The following is a 14,894-nucleotide window of genomic DNA, read 5'->3' as shown; positions in this document are numbered from 1 at the left end:
ATATTATTGTTAATTTCAAAACTTAATATAAACTAATATATATATAACTCAATCTAAAAATTATTTTTAAATGTAACAACATTGTTCTATAAATTTTTCATTTTGATTAGTATACTCTACTCCAATATATATATTTTGTGTGCAACACTAATGCTAGCCTTGTCAAATTTCAATTGACAATTCTCCCAACTTATTTCTTTTTTTATTTTATTTTATACTCTTTCTTCAATCATTATATTAAAAAGAAAAAGAAAAAAGAAGATCAACAAATTAGGTAGCATAATAACGGCCTCCGTTATCTCACGTAAAGAAGATCAACAAACTTTGCTTTTAAAAGTTTAAACAACCCCCTCTTCACAATCTTCTCTCTCTCTCTCTCTCTCTCTCTCTCTCTCTCTTATAAAAAAATAATAATAATAGTAAAAACGAATTCTCTCTCGTCAGGCATTTCTCGTGTCTTGTAACAAACTCAAATTCCACCCCTCACATGTTCCATCAACCTAACTCTAAACGATGACCACCACCAACACTACCGCGGCAACCACCAACAACACCGCCATCAACTCGAGTTCCAAGAACGTAAATCAAGATCCAGGCTCATACTTCATAGACGTAGCACGGCAGTACTCATCACCAGTTGACGGAGAAACAGAGCTTGAACCGACGGAGTTAAACACAGTGAAAGGTTCTGGAGGGTTTCTTGTGGTTTCCATTGATAAATTGAGTGTTAAATACACAAGTGTCAATCTTCATGGTCATGATGTTGGTGTTATTCAAGCCGATAGACCGGCTCCGGAAAAACGGCTTGTTTATTATTTTGAGATTCATGTAAAGAATGCTGGTGCTAGAGGACAGATTGCTATTGGTTTTACTAATCATACTTTCAAGATGAGGAGACAGCCTGGGTACGGCTTTTCTTTTCTTTCTTTACCAATTTGATTGTAATGTAGAGTCAGTGAGGGAATGCAATTAGGGCTTTTTGTTTGGTTCTTGAGAGATTTTTAGTTGCTACTTACGGAAGCTAATGAATTGGGTTTCTAAGATTACATTTTGGCATATTTTTGGTTCATTAGAAAATGCAAATATAAAGAAAGAAAAGGGAAATTATTTTTGTATTAGAAATGCAGTCAAATATTCCATTTTAGAATGCTCCATTGGCAGGGTTCTTATACTGTAAAAATGTTCTTTTGAAAGTATAATTATTACAAGTGCTTGATTGGAAGTGTGGGTTTACGTTCTTGCGCACTTTGTGCGAGTTTTGAATTGCAAGGACTTGTTAATGATAGTAATACTGTGATTCATTATTTGTTTCTTTCCACTTTTTATTGGTTGGGCAGGTGGGAAGCAAACAGTTATGGATATCATGGGGATGATGGCAATCTTTATCGTGGACCTGGAACCGGGGAGGCATTTGGACCAACTTTCACGACCAATGATACAGTTGGTGCTGGTATCAACTATGCTTCACAGGAATTCTTTTTCACGTAAGTAAGTTGGCTCACATTGATTTATGGATTGCTAAAATTAAACTCTTGTTGCTCTGAGTGATTGATAATTCTACTTCGTGAACTCTTCTTCTGTTACTTCTCCTCTCATTATTACCTGTTCTCATTGTGCTGATATCAGTAAAAATGGAGCATTAGTTGGGGCAGTGTACAAGGACATGAAGGGTTTGCTGTTTCCTACTGTTGCTGTTCACAGCCAAAATGAGGAGTATGTAGCACCTCTTTTAACTAGTTAGTATTATTCTTAGACAGCTTGTCGATTCTTGTGCAAGATTTAAATATCCAGATATGGAATAATGTCTTGTGGACACTGTTTGTTTGTTGAACTTGTGCTACCAACATCTCTTGCCACCTATAAATTTTTTTCTCTATGCAAGGTTCTAGTTAATTATTTATATATATGGAAAAATGAATTTAACTGCATTTTTATTTTATTTTCCTTTCCTTTGCTAATTGTACTAGCATTACCATTATGCTAGAGGATCTGATAACTCCAGATACATGTTAATCTGGCAGGATTGAAGTAAACTTTGGGAAGAAACCATTTGCTTTTGATCTTAAGGCAAGATATCCTTTCTTTAGCTTCATTCTTATAGACCTTTTCCCTCCCTTTCTGGTTAAGTGGGTTTGCAAAATTTTTCTTCTCTGTGCAAGGTCATTGCTTAAGCCTGGGAAGGTCAAGTTTGTTTTGTATGGTAGGCGATAAAGTTCAATGGATGACCTTTACTTTCAACTTTCTATTTGTTTCTCCATGGCTTGCCTTTTGGAAGAAATTAACCTATCACTTCGTTTTATGAGTGTTCATAATACGAACAATGAGAAGATGGAAGTTTAGTGTTGAGGGACACTTGTTGCTTTGATCTTATGTTTAACCTTGCTGACTTGCTGTAACATGGTGTTTCATTTCTTTTAGGTGATACAGCAAACAGCTTACAATATCACTTCATGAATTTTTTTGAAACAAGGCTAAATATGATGTAATCCTGGCACAATCCACATGTTGCATGCCATTTCTTATCATTCTGGGTCTGCTTATACAATTCTCTAGATGAATGGTTTCTTCATCACCTGGCTTTAGTTGTCTGACTTTTTAGGCTAAAACAGAATTTACAAATTTAACTAGTTTACGCAAGTTGAAGTCATTCTAGTTTGTCAATAGACTGACCACTGCTTTGTATCCTTGCTTAGGAATATGAAAGACAAGAAACGATGAAGCAACAAATGAAAGTTGACAAAATATCTTTACCGCCAATTGTTAGTTATGGGTAAGTCTACATTAGATTTGAGTCTCTTTTATATATATAAAAGAGGTTCTGAATTTAGGTCTGTGTAACTTACAAATATGCTTGTAATTGGAGTTTTACTTACCTATAATATGATGTCCATACCTCAACAATGAAAGAGTCAGTTGGAAACTGATATTGGAATTAATGAATGGATCAAGGCAAGCTGTTCATCTTTGTCTGTCTCTTGTTATCATCAGCTCCTCCTTTTCTTCTTCCAGTCTTTAATTTTGTTTATCTGAAATTTTTGACCCTGGGTTTTGTGATGGGGCATGGCTGAAGTGGCCTTGGTTTAAAATCTTATAAAATAACCAAATAAAAAAGTTTGAAAAGCCCTTTGGTGTATTTAGAAATAGGGTAGATTACAATAACCTCGAGATTTTATAAACCTAAAGAGCTGCTCATATGTTTGAAGACATTACAAAAACCCGTTTTGCACCTAAAATTTCCTTGAAAGGGGATGATTTTGAAAATATCAAGGGCAGTTTTTGTAGTATTTTCTTAAATGTGGAAGGGGTTTCTGTTAAATCCTCAAACTTTTGGATGGCTTGTGTAATTTCACAATACCTGAGGGGGGCTATTGTAATTTACCCTTATAAATAATAGTAGACTTGCTAAACTTGATCATAGTATTTGATCTTGCCCGCTACCAATAATCATCATCTATTATCATTATTTCTGGATAATTTAGTTAATATTTTTTTTTTCATGGGCAGACTTGTTCGCTCGTACTTATTACACAATGGCTATGAAGAGACACTCAATGCATTTGATGTGGCTAGTAAAAGTAATATCCCTCCTATATATATAGCTCAGGAAAATGGCTCTGGTGAACAGGACATTGCATATGCATTAGCACAGAGGAAAGCTCTTCGACAGGTATGAAATTGTTTGCCAATGGCTGTTTATATTAAATTAATAGTTCATATCGGCTGGCTTTAGTTTCTGTATGCACTTCATTGAGTATATGACAAATGCAAGTGGCATTATGAATAACTAAGATACTCTGGAGGGATATTTTGATCAAAAGCTCATTACCATCTTTAGAGTTTCACTTGGATATTATGTATTGATGTCTTGTGTGACTAGGGTTTATGATCCCCTAAATGATGCATTCTCAGATCATTGCTGTTATAATTAGAGGTTCTGCTGTTTTATGAATTCGTTGGGCACCATGTGTGTTTTGAGTGCTTCTCTTTTGTGAATCCCATACTTGGTATTCCACCCTTTGACATTCTTTTAGGAATATATTGGAGTGCTTCTGAGATGCGCAAACATTGAAAATGGTGCTAAGCTCAGGTGGGGTAGGGTCTGGAGGGTGATCAGCTTCAGAGAATGCGATGTCTATATGTTAATTTAACTCTGTTATCTGGAAGGAGTAGATTTGTGCATGTTTCATGTGCAAGCAATGTAGCGACCTGATAAAGATGTGTGGTATTGGATGCCAGTAACAGCTAATGAATAACATAACCAGGCTTTTCTGGTACATGAGTTGTACTTTATTTGGATTTATTCCATGGGTTTAATTGGAAATATTGGGGATGGTTGCTTGCTGCAATTCCAAAAGTATTGGCTTTTACCTGCAACGCTGTAGGTACGAGTCTTGAGATCAGCCATGTATACACAAATGTTGAAGGATAGGTTGCAGCAAGAATAAGTTTCCTCATCTAGGTTGTGCATTTTCTATTATGCTAAGATGGTCATAATTAAATTCAAGAGGATCAGATTTGTTAAATTGTTTCTCATATGGTGTCTTTAATGAAATACTTCGACTGTGATGATCATCATTCTTCTGGATATCGTTGTTCATATTCTTCAATCTGTCATGACGCTTGTGGAATATCTATTCTATTTAAACCACTTTTATTTATTTATTTATTGTTTCTTTTCTTCATTGTGAATATGGTATTTGTTTTTGCTGACTTATTTTCTCCTTTGAAGCTAATCAGAAATGGTGAGATTGATTCTGCATTCAGTAAACTTCGTGAGTGGTATCCCCAGATTGTTCAGGTGAACACTATTTACAGCATGGTTGCTGTTTTTAGTCTTGTGTTTCTATTTAATATGTACATAGTATGTAGTTGACTTTGACATTCAAGATTTCATTGTGAATTTTCTGGAATCTTGATATGTACTCATAACCATTAACTTCAAGTATGTCCACGCCTCCTAATCTAATGGTTTCTCCTAATATTATTCTTTGATTTCTTATAATCATCTACATGACCCGTTCATTATCATTATTGTCACCATGACTTCAGTACATTTAGATTGTCCAATATTATCCTGTTAAATAGAGATAGTCATAATGCCGTTGTGACAGCTTGGCTCACAACTGGGACATAATTGTTGCATAGTTTATCACCTCTAGTTGGGTTTGGCAGTTAGATTCAAAGGTCTAAGGCCCCCATCTGGGAAGGTTGGGGCTTAAATCAACCTCAAGTCAAATTTGTTTTGGAAACTTTTGTAGGACCCTTTTCCCACTGATCTACCCAGCTTCCCCTGTCCTGCCTCGCTACAGTATAGTTTCAAAACATTAGATGTTATTGTTGCATGATTCACAATCATGTAGAAGAAAATATGACTTTTTCCTTGAATGGATGCTAGATGAGTCAATATTTCCCTCATGATTGGTGGTCCATAATATAAATTGTCCTCTATTGGTTGCTTGCCCATTCTGTGTATATGGGAACTAATACAACCCTCCATAGATTATGAAAGTGAATTTCATGCAACTGTTGCCAAAATAGTTATCTGTCTTTGTCTAAGGACTAAAAGGGCTCCCAATTAAATCAATATTTGTTAATAAATAATATAATCTCGTGAGCTTTAAATCAACCTTTAATTCCTTTCTTTTCACTCTTCTAACCTGGACTTGTAGGACTTAAATTTATGGCATCCTCAATTATTTATTAGCCTTGCATTGTTGCTGGACCTTTTGTGACATTATTGTTCTCAGTTTTTTAAGGATTTTAAAAAAAAAAAAAAATCTATGAGCACAGCCAAAGCACGTCTTTGAAATTTCTGTCATGAGATTTCAATATTAAACCTCGTATGGTTTTCATCATGTTTTTTGCTGTTCATATGATTTTTTTTCTGTGGCATTCAATTTTCTATTTGAGCAGATAGGTATTAATTGCAATTGTGTGATTAGCTTTACTTGAAAGCTCACATTGTGTGATGCCTGTTGGAATGGGTTTGCCAATGCATAAAAGTGTTGGGAGGTGCAGGAGCTTTGATTTATGTGTGCTATCTGGTTTATTTTACATCATCCCATCATGCCCAAAAACAAATTTGCTAAATTGGATTGTTGATGCTGGATAACAGTAAAAAATGAGATCATTATTATGAGTTCGTGTTAGTTTAAGTTCTGAATTATGAACTTGCATTTGTTTTCATTATGTCAATACAAAATTTGGATGTTCTATCATCGTTGATCAATAAATTTTATCTGATGTGATCTCTATCTTTATTAATATGACATGTGAGGTGTTTTTTTTTTTTTGCAGGATGAAAAATCAGCCACCTGCTTTCTGCTTCACAGTCAAAAGTTTATTGAACTGGTTCGGGTATATGTTATTTCCCTGTTTAATTTGCTAGTCTTATTTTCTAATAAAGAAAATATTTAACTCATAGTTATGAATACAGACTTGCATGGATGTACATTTTCTGAAAGTTGCTTCAACATATCTAGAAACTTGATTCTGCCTCTTCTTCTTCTTCTTCATCATAATAATAATAATAAATGCTTATTACTATTATTAATTTATTTTTGTTGTATGCATGTATTTTCAATGATTTTTTTTCATCCAATCAACCAGTGTTCCTTGTATAGCTCACAATTAGGTTCTCCATGGGAATTGTTAACTGTTCTACTGTATGATCGTGATTTCATGTCTTCTTTTGAGTACTTGACTGGATGTCTTATCATGCAAACTTTGTATAATGTATGTAGGCTGGAGCACTAGAGGAGGCTGTCCATTATGGAAGGATTGAATTGGCAAAGTTCTTTAAGCTGCCTGGGTTTGAGGATCTAGTTCAGGTACTCAGTAGATTTTCTGTCAAGCACCATGTTCTTTTTGTCTTTTTGCGCATGGGGATTTTTCCTTCACACATAACTAGGGAGGAAAGAAAATCACTGTTGATATTCCCTTGCTTTTGCAGGATTGCGTTGCCTTGCTGGCGTATGAAAAACCGCATCAGTGCTCAGCCGGGTATCTGCTTGAGGAGTCACAGCGTGAGATTGTGGCTGATGCTGTAAATGCCATGATTTTGTTAACAGGTCCCAACGTGAAGGATGCACAAAGCTGCTTGCGATCTCATCTGGAGAGGTTACTCAGACAGCTTACTGTTTGCTGCCTTGAGAGAAGGTCCTTGAATGGGGGTCAAGGTGAAGCTTTCCACCTGCATGGAGCACTAAAACTTAACAGCGGGAAGAGGGCCAAGTGCTCTCATTTATAATTCTTGACACTATTCATATGGGTAGTTGACTTTCCCTCGCTGCCTAGCTGCTGATGCAATAATCAGATGCTCTGGGGATTCTCTACTCGCAAATATAATCTGAGAGGCAAGACACTATAAACTGTAGTCTCAATGCGGCTGTTAGATTTGCCCGGAACATTTTGCTTTTAGGCTTTACTGTAAATAATTTGGTTTACAAATGCTCAATTTGTTAAGTTGATATGCACAGTTGATTTTACGGAAAACACTGATTGTCTAAGAGGGTGATTGGCGTTGTGTTTTTGATTTTTTTTTTTTTAATTTTAAATTAATATGTTTTTGATGTTTTTAAATTATTTTGATATGTTGATTTTAAAAATAATTTTAAAAATTAATTTGTATATTTCTCAGAAAAAAAAATACCTTAAAAAAAAAACTATAACTATACTCTAAAACACGTTATAAATGCATCATTGATTCTATAGGAAACAGGAAACACTAATAGCCATTCATTGAGATTTATTAATTTATTTATCTATTTATTTTTATAGGCAGAAAAAATGCAAGGTGTATCAAAGTTTGAGGAGGCGGTGAAAAGAGTTTAACCGTGTTTTTAAAAAATTAATTTTTTTTTTTGTATATTTTATATTATTTTGATGTGTTTATTTGAAAAATGGTTTTTTAATGTATATTAACATAAAAAAATATTTTGAAAAACAACAATATTTCTAAACTGAAGCCACAAATGCAGTCCAAAGGATTTTTATTTCTTAAGAAGGAGAAGATTGAGTTTTACACATGGGAATAATGTTCAAATATTAAATTAATGTTTCTTGAAAAAAAAAATCATAAAGGCACTCCCTTCCCTTCCTTGTTGCAGGCTACTGCTCTGAACCTGTGACCGGACAACAAGAAACAATAAAGAACAGTAAGTGGGTGTAAAAACTAAATGATAAATCTAAAATATATCATTGGATCAAGTAAATTATATGCATGGTGATTCAAACATCAACACTAACTTACCTTTCTTCAAGCATCAACACTTTACGGCCTTAACATACTTGATGAGCATGTCAACAACATCTGACTGCACCTCTGAGGCTGACTTCTTCAGGTTTTGAATCTTCTCTTCAGTCTCCTCTCCAAGTCGCTCCGCCGTGAAGCCAGAGTTCCCACTTGTCTACACGGTTTACAAATCCAAACAAAACTGTAATTCGCGTTCCTTATGGAAGTAAATATAGCTCAGGTAACGTGTAAATATGCATACCTCATCTACTTTCTTTCGGTGCTCCGATTCCATATTGGAGCGATAAAGAGCTGCCTCTTTCTCAGCTTCTTCTTTAGCTTGCCTCAACCTCATTGTCTTCACTGAACAGCAAAGTGAGATTTTTGGTGGTGCAATGAAGTGTAAAGGAATAAAGAAAAAACAACAAGAGGAGATTTTCCAAACTATTTTGATGGTGGCTGTGTTATTATCTCCTTACAGTTTCTAGCAGCAGCAACCATTTGTTGTGCCTCCTGTTCTGCGGTGAGTAGCATCTGAATCCCTTCATGACTGGAATCCATGGTAACAATCAACTGGTAACAACAACTCCTTCAGAAAACAAATTCTCATTTTCAAGCACTTAAAAAGGGCACCCTGTTAAAATAAGTTCTCCACGCACAAGTAAACTAAACCAGAGCAGACCTTCAAGCTGGTTAACAGAACCATCAAATTGCAGAGAAGCAAGGTTAAAAAAAAAAAAAAAAACTGATCTGAACCTTCAACTAGAGTGCACAAATGGAGTTCGAATTCAAGAAACTCGAATCCAAATTATTAAAGCAAATGTAGCGTGATTCTTCAAATAACGCATGGTTCACTAGAATTTTAGCATTGCACCTGATATAAATTAAAGAAGCCTGAATCTGATGACAGTACTTCCTCGAAGCATACTACAAAATAAAATTGCTAAACAAGATTTCTGAAGACATAATAATAATGGTGAATGTTAAGAGGTGCGAGGCCGGAAAAAGATTGTGAAATACAGTGTAGTTGAAAGAGATAAATCCTGTCAATCTTTCGAATTCTTGCATCAAGATCTTAATTATGAAACATGACCTGTATTATATATTTTTTTCTTTGAGAAATCTCTACAGGATTGTGTTCTATATCCATGCATGGTATTGCCAATCAAACTGAATAAATAAATTAATTTGGCTGAAGAAGCAATCAACTAGTGCAATTAATTTTTGCAGAACATAAACTAAAAAAAAACAAAAACAAAATCACCATTGTTAAATGTGCATGCGCATCTCAAATGCAACGGGGGCAAAGAAATCATCACGCGTAAGAAGAAAATACAACATAAATACCTAAGGAAAAGAAGGAAATGCTGAAGAATTCTCTCCACAAGCCCTGTCCCAGAATAGGGGAAAAAAGGAACTAGGTTTCTTGGAAATTTGAGGGGGAGAGAAAGAGAGATTTTCTCCATAATTAAAGCTATCTGTTAATTAGGCTTTTTCCAAGTCAATATGGTTTGCATGACGTGTAACCATATCCTATCCTTGGAGGGCACTACTGGCAGCTGAGAGGACATTAATTTTGATATAATTGATTAAGAAAAAACCATTTTATGTTACAATCTTTTTTAAGGCTTCTTAAAGGTTTATTCGACATCTCTTTCTGAAGGGAATTTTTATTTTTTAGAGGGAAAAGCATCTTCGCATCCATTTTTCCGCTTCCATTTCTTCATGGGTGGAAACCTTACCCTGGACTTTATAAATAATCCAACAAACTTCTTTATGCTCTCTTTTTAAATTTAGCCTTAGACATTGTCAGTACAGTGCCCTTAAGCTTATCATAAGCTAAGATCTTGACTCTAATTAAGTAGTTAATTGCACTTGATATAAAGATGCGATCTTGTTTATTATTGCAGTAGTGGTTACATTTTAAAATATTTTTTTATTTTTTAATAAATATAAAAAAATATTGACAATCTAAATATTTTTTTAACCTTTTAAAAAATTTGTTGAAGATTTGGCAATGTACAAACACACAAAAAGCATAACAATTATTGTATATATATTTTATGATACATAAGTATGGTTAACAATAGAACTAACTAAAAGCATATTCTACTAATATCCTGAGTATAAAGTTGACGCAATAAGTAGTGCCTGTTTGGCATTGCGGTCAAACCGGCTTTTCGAAAAAATTCAAATTTTTTTTTTTTGCTAAAATTGAGTGCGGTTTGTACTTTTTGGATCGTTTTGATGTACTGATGTCAAAAATAATTTTTTAAAAAATGAAAAAACTTTATTGGCATGCTTTTCGGCACGAAAAGCTATTTGAAAAGCAACCGCTACCACACTCCCAAACACCCTCGAGTTTTTCTTCAACAACATAATTTAAAGCGATTACCAAATACATAATATTTTATATTTTAATATACAAAATAACCTCTCTAAACAATATCTTGTTTAACAACTCATAAGTCTTCAAAGCATATGATAAATTCATAAATTTTAAAAAACCTGGTTCTTTAAGATAATATAATAAAAAGTTGATTAAAATTATCTTTTAATTTATCCACCTATCAATTATTAGTTAACCCCCAATATAAATCTTCACTTGATCAACAATGACATGATAATTTGATCCTTTATAACCATGATGACTATAGCATCTATGACATACTAAGAATACACAAAGTTAATAATATTAAATGTCAATCATTCATTTTATTATAGTAAGATCATACTGTTCATCTATTCCTTTATTTTGCCAACATCTTTGAAGAGATTTTTCAGCTACAAAAATTGTTCTCGACATGAAATAAACCTCAACTGTTTCAATCTTTTATATTCTTACACTGCTTATAGCTGATTGTTTCAAAGTGAAAGTGCTTTTACTTTGAACTTTTTTATTACTTTTTCCCTTATTTGACTTTCTTTGGTGGTAACATCTGCTGAACAATATCATCATGTGATTATCTACATATCCTCTCTTCATGCACCCTTTGTTGTGCACTAAAAGGATTAAAATCACCTTGCATCTCCTTAGCTTTATTTCTTTCTTCAACATTCCCTCAAAGACTGACGAACATTCAGAGGAAACTTGCGATATTGTTCCACTTCTCTAATATTTCAAGCTAAAGGTTGCTTGAATCAATTAATACCACCACTCGCATAAGCTTTGTTACAGTACAATCACCCCACTCGACCTGGGAATTGAAGCTTTAGAGGATAACTGTGTGGAGTACAATAACAAAATGAAAATAACTTAAATAAGTAGATATTAAAGCAGGAAGATATTGTCTTCATGTAAAATAGCATATGAAAATACAGTAGAAAATCAAAATCCATATTCTTCCTACTAATTAAACAAACACATCTTGAAGACAAGATTTCCTGTTTAGCAAAATGCTAATAAGGAGTTAGAGAAAGCTCATTTTTTTTTTCTATAAAAGAACGAACTTTGTAGAAACACACGGAGCACAGCTCTTGCTCTCACGTTGTTGCTGTACATTCTCCCTGGCGGTCTCAGCTATGTAGGAAATCAATAAATAACGTCTCTCTTCTCCAAATTTAACTTTAGTTTCCCGCGTTTCTAGTCTTGACTCCTAGTTGCACGCTCTTTCTTTCCTTTCCCACCAAAATCTACTTTGTACAAACACCACCACCACCTGCTAAAAGAAGAGGAAAAACCACCACCCCCAATTTCCCCCCAGCCACCATCTCCTATGCAACGATCCTGTTTAAATTGTATTCAAATATCAATATTTTTCTTTGAATTCCCCCACACTGTCTATGTGTATATATTTTGATGAATGAATAAATATCAATGATCAAGAAACAGAAAAGGAGCCAATCCTCCACGCATCTTGGGATCAGATCAATAGTCCTGCTACACTTCCGTGGAATTAGATCATGAATAGACTTATTCACACCCCAACAGCAAAGTTCCGCCGCTTCAGGCGCCACCACCAACATGCCACCAGCACAACAGATCCTAACCCTCTCCAAATCCTATGGCGGTATCAGATACTGGATCCGGACAGCGAAATTGTAATGTATTGGAACCATGTCTTCCTTCTCACTTCCATCATTGCACTCTTCATCGACCCTCTCTACTTTTACCTCCCTTATGTCGGTCCTCAGAACCGAGACCGAATTACTATCCATTCAGACTATATTTATGTTTGCTTATCCATCGACAAACAACTTTCTGTGTTGATCACGTATTTTAGGTCCATAGCAGACATGTTTTTCTCCCTTCATATTCTTATGAAGTTTCGTACAGCTTTTGTTGCTCCTAGTTCTAGAGTTTTTGGACGGGGCGAACTTGTTATTGATGCTAAGGAGATTGCAATGCGTTATCTCAAGTCTGATTTCCTCATCGATCTGGCTGCTGCGCTTCCGCTTCCTCAGATTGTCATCTGGTTAGTAATTCCGGCCACAAGAAACAGCAGCACTGGCCATGCCAACACCACGCTCTCGCTTATCGTTCTTATTCAATACATTCCCAGAATGTTTCTTATCTTTCCTTTGCATCAAAGGATCGTAAGATCTACAGGTTTTGTTGCCAAGGCTGCTTGGGCCGGAGCTGCATACAATCTAATTCTTTACATGATGGCCAGCCATGCATTAGGTGCTTCTTGGTATACATTGTCAATGGGTAGGCAATTCTATTGCTGGAAATCAGAATGTACGAAAGAGAATAAGGCAGGAATTGTAGGCTGCATCCATAGTTATCTAGATTGTAATAGTTTGGGAAATCCTGAACGCCAATATTGGAGGAATGTTACCGATGTTCCTGCTAATTGTGATGCACGTAACAGCACTCTCACGTTTAAGTATGGAATATTTGCTGATGCTTTTATCAATGATGTTGCTTCCTCACGTTTCATTGAGAAGTTCTTGTACTGTCTCTGGTGGGGCTTAAGAAATCTGAGCTCATATGGTCAGACCTTGGAAACGAGCACATTTCTGGGTGAGAATGTGTTCTGTATTCTCATATGCATTATTGGTTTAGTTCTCTCGGCACAGTTAATTGGCAACATGCAGACCAACTTGCAATCTATGACGGTGAGAGTTGAAGAGTGGAGGATTAAGCGGAGGGATACAGAAGAGTGGATGAGGCATCGCCAGTTACCTCCAGATTTGCAAGAACGTGTTCGCCGATTTGTTCAGCACAAATGGCTTGCTACTAGAGGAGTTCATGAAGAATCGATACTGCATTCACTGCCTTTGGACCTCCGACGAGAAATTCAGCGACACTTATCTCTGGCCCTTGTTCGTCGCGTCCCATTCTTCTCACAAATGGATGACCAGCTACTCGATGCCATATGTGAACGCCTGGTGTCATCATTGAGTACCGAGGGAACTTACATAGTTCGAGAGGGTGATCCAGTAAATGAGATGTTGTTTGTCATTAGAGGACAATTAGAGAGCTCAACCACTAATGGAGGAAGGTCTGGATTCTTCAATTCCATCACCCTTAGACCTGGTGACTTCTGTGGTGAGGAATTACTCACTTGGGCCTTAATGCCAATATCAAGTGCAAACCTGCCTTCTTCAACACGAACTGTGAAAGCCCTTTCTGAAGTTGAAGCGTTTGCACTTGAAGCTAAAGACCTTAAATTTTTTGCTCATCAATTCAAGCGACTGCAAAGCAAGAAGTTGCAGCATGCTTTTAGGTACTATTCTCACCAATGGAGAACATGGGCTGCTTGTTTAATACAATCTGTTTGGAGAAGGTATAAAAAGAGAAAGATGACAAAGGAGTTAGCTTTGCGAAATAGCATCGGGTACATTCAAATTCCCGAGCGAGAATATTACTATAGTGATGATCAAGCAGATGGAGATTACGAGGAGTAGAGTTGTGGGATGTAATCGATGACAACGCAGACAATGTCTATCATCTCGTAGCCACAACCTTGGCTTCAAGATTTTCCGCAGACACCAAAACAGAGATTCACCAGAAGAGTGGTTCGTTCTGCTTCCTCCAGCTTAAACATGGGACAGTTGTGTAAACCAGATGTGTCTGATTTCAATTAGACCAAGAAGATGATTTCATACAGGAAAAACGGGCTGTAAATCAAAGAAAGTAGCGCTAACCAGAAAGTAGTCAGAAATTTGTTTCAGATGTATGTGTACTGCTAGACTGGTATGCATTATCACTTTCTTAATTTAATGTGTCTAAATTTTTCATCATAAGCTGCCAAATAGTTTTGATAAAATAGTTCAAGGCGCAGTTGAAACAAAATAAAAATAAAAGTAGCAAGGCGTTTGATTTGAAAGTCGAGGATGGTGAAGCACAACTAATCTGCAACTCAAGATGGTTGCCATATATACTCAAGATGGCTTACTCTTCAGATCTGTGTAAGAAGCTGCATCTCACTTTGATCATCGTTAAGACATTTTATAGCTTCATCAAAATGATATCCAACAAGCACTAGTACTGGTTTCTGGAATAGCTTTTGTTGTGCAATAGTCATTGGGATAGTTGTACTACTCAGTCTCAGGAGACAGTGCAACAGAATTCAGGAAGCCAGAAAATTATAAACCAAATTCTTCAGACAGTTTGTTTCGAATGATGGACTTCCCTCCTGTGAGCACTAAGCACATCTTTGCATTCTCCAACTCCATCCGCAATTTCCAGCCCCAGTAGAGATAAGATATCATG

The 14,894-nt window shown here is 35.7% G+C and overlaps 3 protein-coding genes across 4 annotated transcripts; 2 read left to right on the top strand and 1 right to left on the bottom strand.

The window, feature by feature from the left end:
* The first annotated feature begins 370 nt into the window (after positions 1-370).
* LOC118035454 (ran-binding protein M homolog) lies at positions 371-7,532 on the top strand. Its single transcript, XM_035041027.2, has 10 exons — positions 371-905; positions 1,338-1,484; positions 1,627-1,713; positions 2,022-2,067; positions 2,694-2,770; positions 3,505-3,667; positions 4,730-4,798; positions 6,298-6,357; positions 6,744-6,830; positions 6,953-7,532. Exons 1-10 carry the CDS (start codon positions 514-516, stop codon positions 7,247-7,249), a joined length of 1,425 nt encoding a protein of 474 aa, XP_034896918.1. The 5' UTR covers positions 371-513; the 3' UTR covers positions 7,250-7,532.
* A 442-nt stretch (positions 7,533-7,974) lies between these two features.
* LOC118035455 (V-type proton ATPase subunit G) lies at positions 7,975-9,758 on the bottom strand. 2 transcript variants are annotated; one of them, XM_035041028.2, is made up of 5 exons: positions 9,581-9,758; positions 8,713-8,822; positions 8,496-8,596; positions 8,252-8,408; positions 7,975-8,123 (listed from the first exon to the last, which is right to left on the bottom strand). In XM_035041028.2, the coding sequence occupies exons 1-4, from the start codon at positions 9,697-9,699 to the stop codon at positions 8,265-8,267; spliced, it is 474 nt and encodes a 157-aa protein (XP_034896919.1). In that variant the 5' UTR covers positions 9,700-9,758; the 3' UTR covers positions 7,975-8,123; positions 8,252-8,264. The 2 variants fall into 2 exon arrangements, with proteins under 2 accessions (XP_034896919.1, XP_034896920.1); XM_035041029.2 differs by having other exon boundaries at positions 8,713-8,806; positions 9,581-9,707.
* A 2,378-nt stretch (positions 9,759-12,136) lies between these two features.
* LOC118035555 (cyclic nucleotide-gated ion channel 18-like) lies at positions 12,137-14,315 on the top strand. Its single transcript, XM_035041154.1, is given in 2 exon segments — positions 12,137-14,081; positions 14,084-14,315. Coding segments are annotated over 2 exon segments (2,103 nt in total). The 3' UTR covers positions 14,242-14,315.
* Positions 14,316-14,894: the final 579 nt, after the last annotated feature.

Source organism: Populus alba, chromosome 13 (genome assembly GCF_005239225.2).
Source record: "Populus alba chromosome 13, ASM523922v2, whole genome shotgun sequence".
NCBI lineage: Eukaryota > Viridiplantae > Streptophyta > Magnoliopsida > Malpighiales > Salicaceae > Populus > Populus alba.
The sequence above is the reverse complement of the archived record's forward strand: the minus strand, read 5'-3'. Positions and strand labels throughout refer to the sequence as shown.

Bases quoted from the DNA above. Each gene is read 5' to 3' on its own strand.
- LOC118035454 (XM_035041027.2), top strand. From the start codon at position 514: ATGACCACCACCAACACTACCGCGGCAACCACCAACAACACCGCCATC. The intron at 2,068-2,693 runs GCAAGATATCCT...ATCCTTGCTTAG, and splicing joins CATTTGCTTTTGATCTTAAG to GAATATGAAAGACAAGAAAC. The intron at 3,668-4,729 runs GTATGAAATTGT...TCTCCTTTGAAG, and splicing joins AGAGGAAAGCTCTTCGACAG to CTAATCAGAAATGGTGAGAT.
- LOC118035455 (XM_035041028.2), bottom strand. From the start codon at position 9,699: ATGGAGAAAATCTCTCTTTCTCTCCCCCTCAAATTTCCAAGAAACCTA. The intron at 8,597-8,712 runs GTAAGGAGATAA...TTTGCTGTTCAG, and splicing joins GGTTGCTGCTGCTAGAAACT to TGAAGACAATGAGGTTGAGG. The intron at 8,409-8,495 runs GTATGCATATTT...TAAACCGTGTAG, and splicing joins ACCGAAAGAAAGTAGATGAG to ACAAGTGGGAACTCTGGCTT.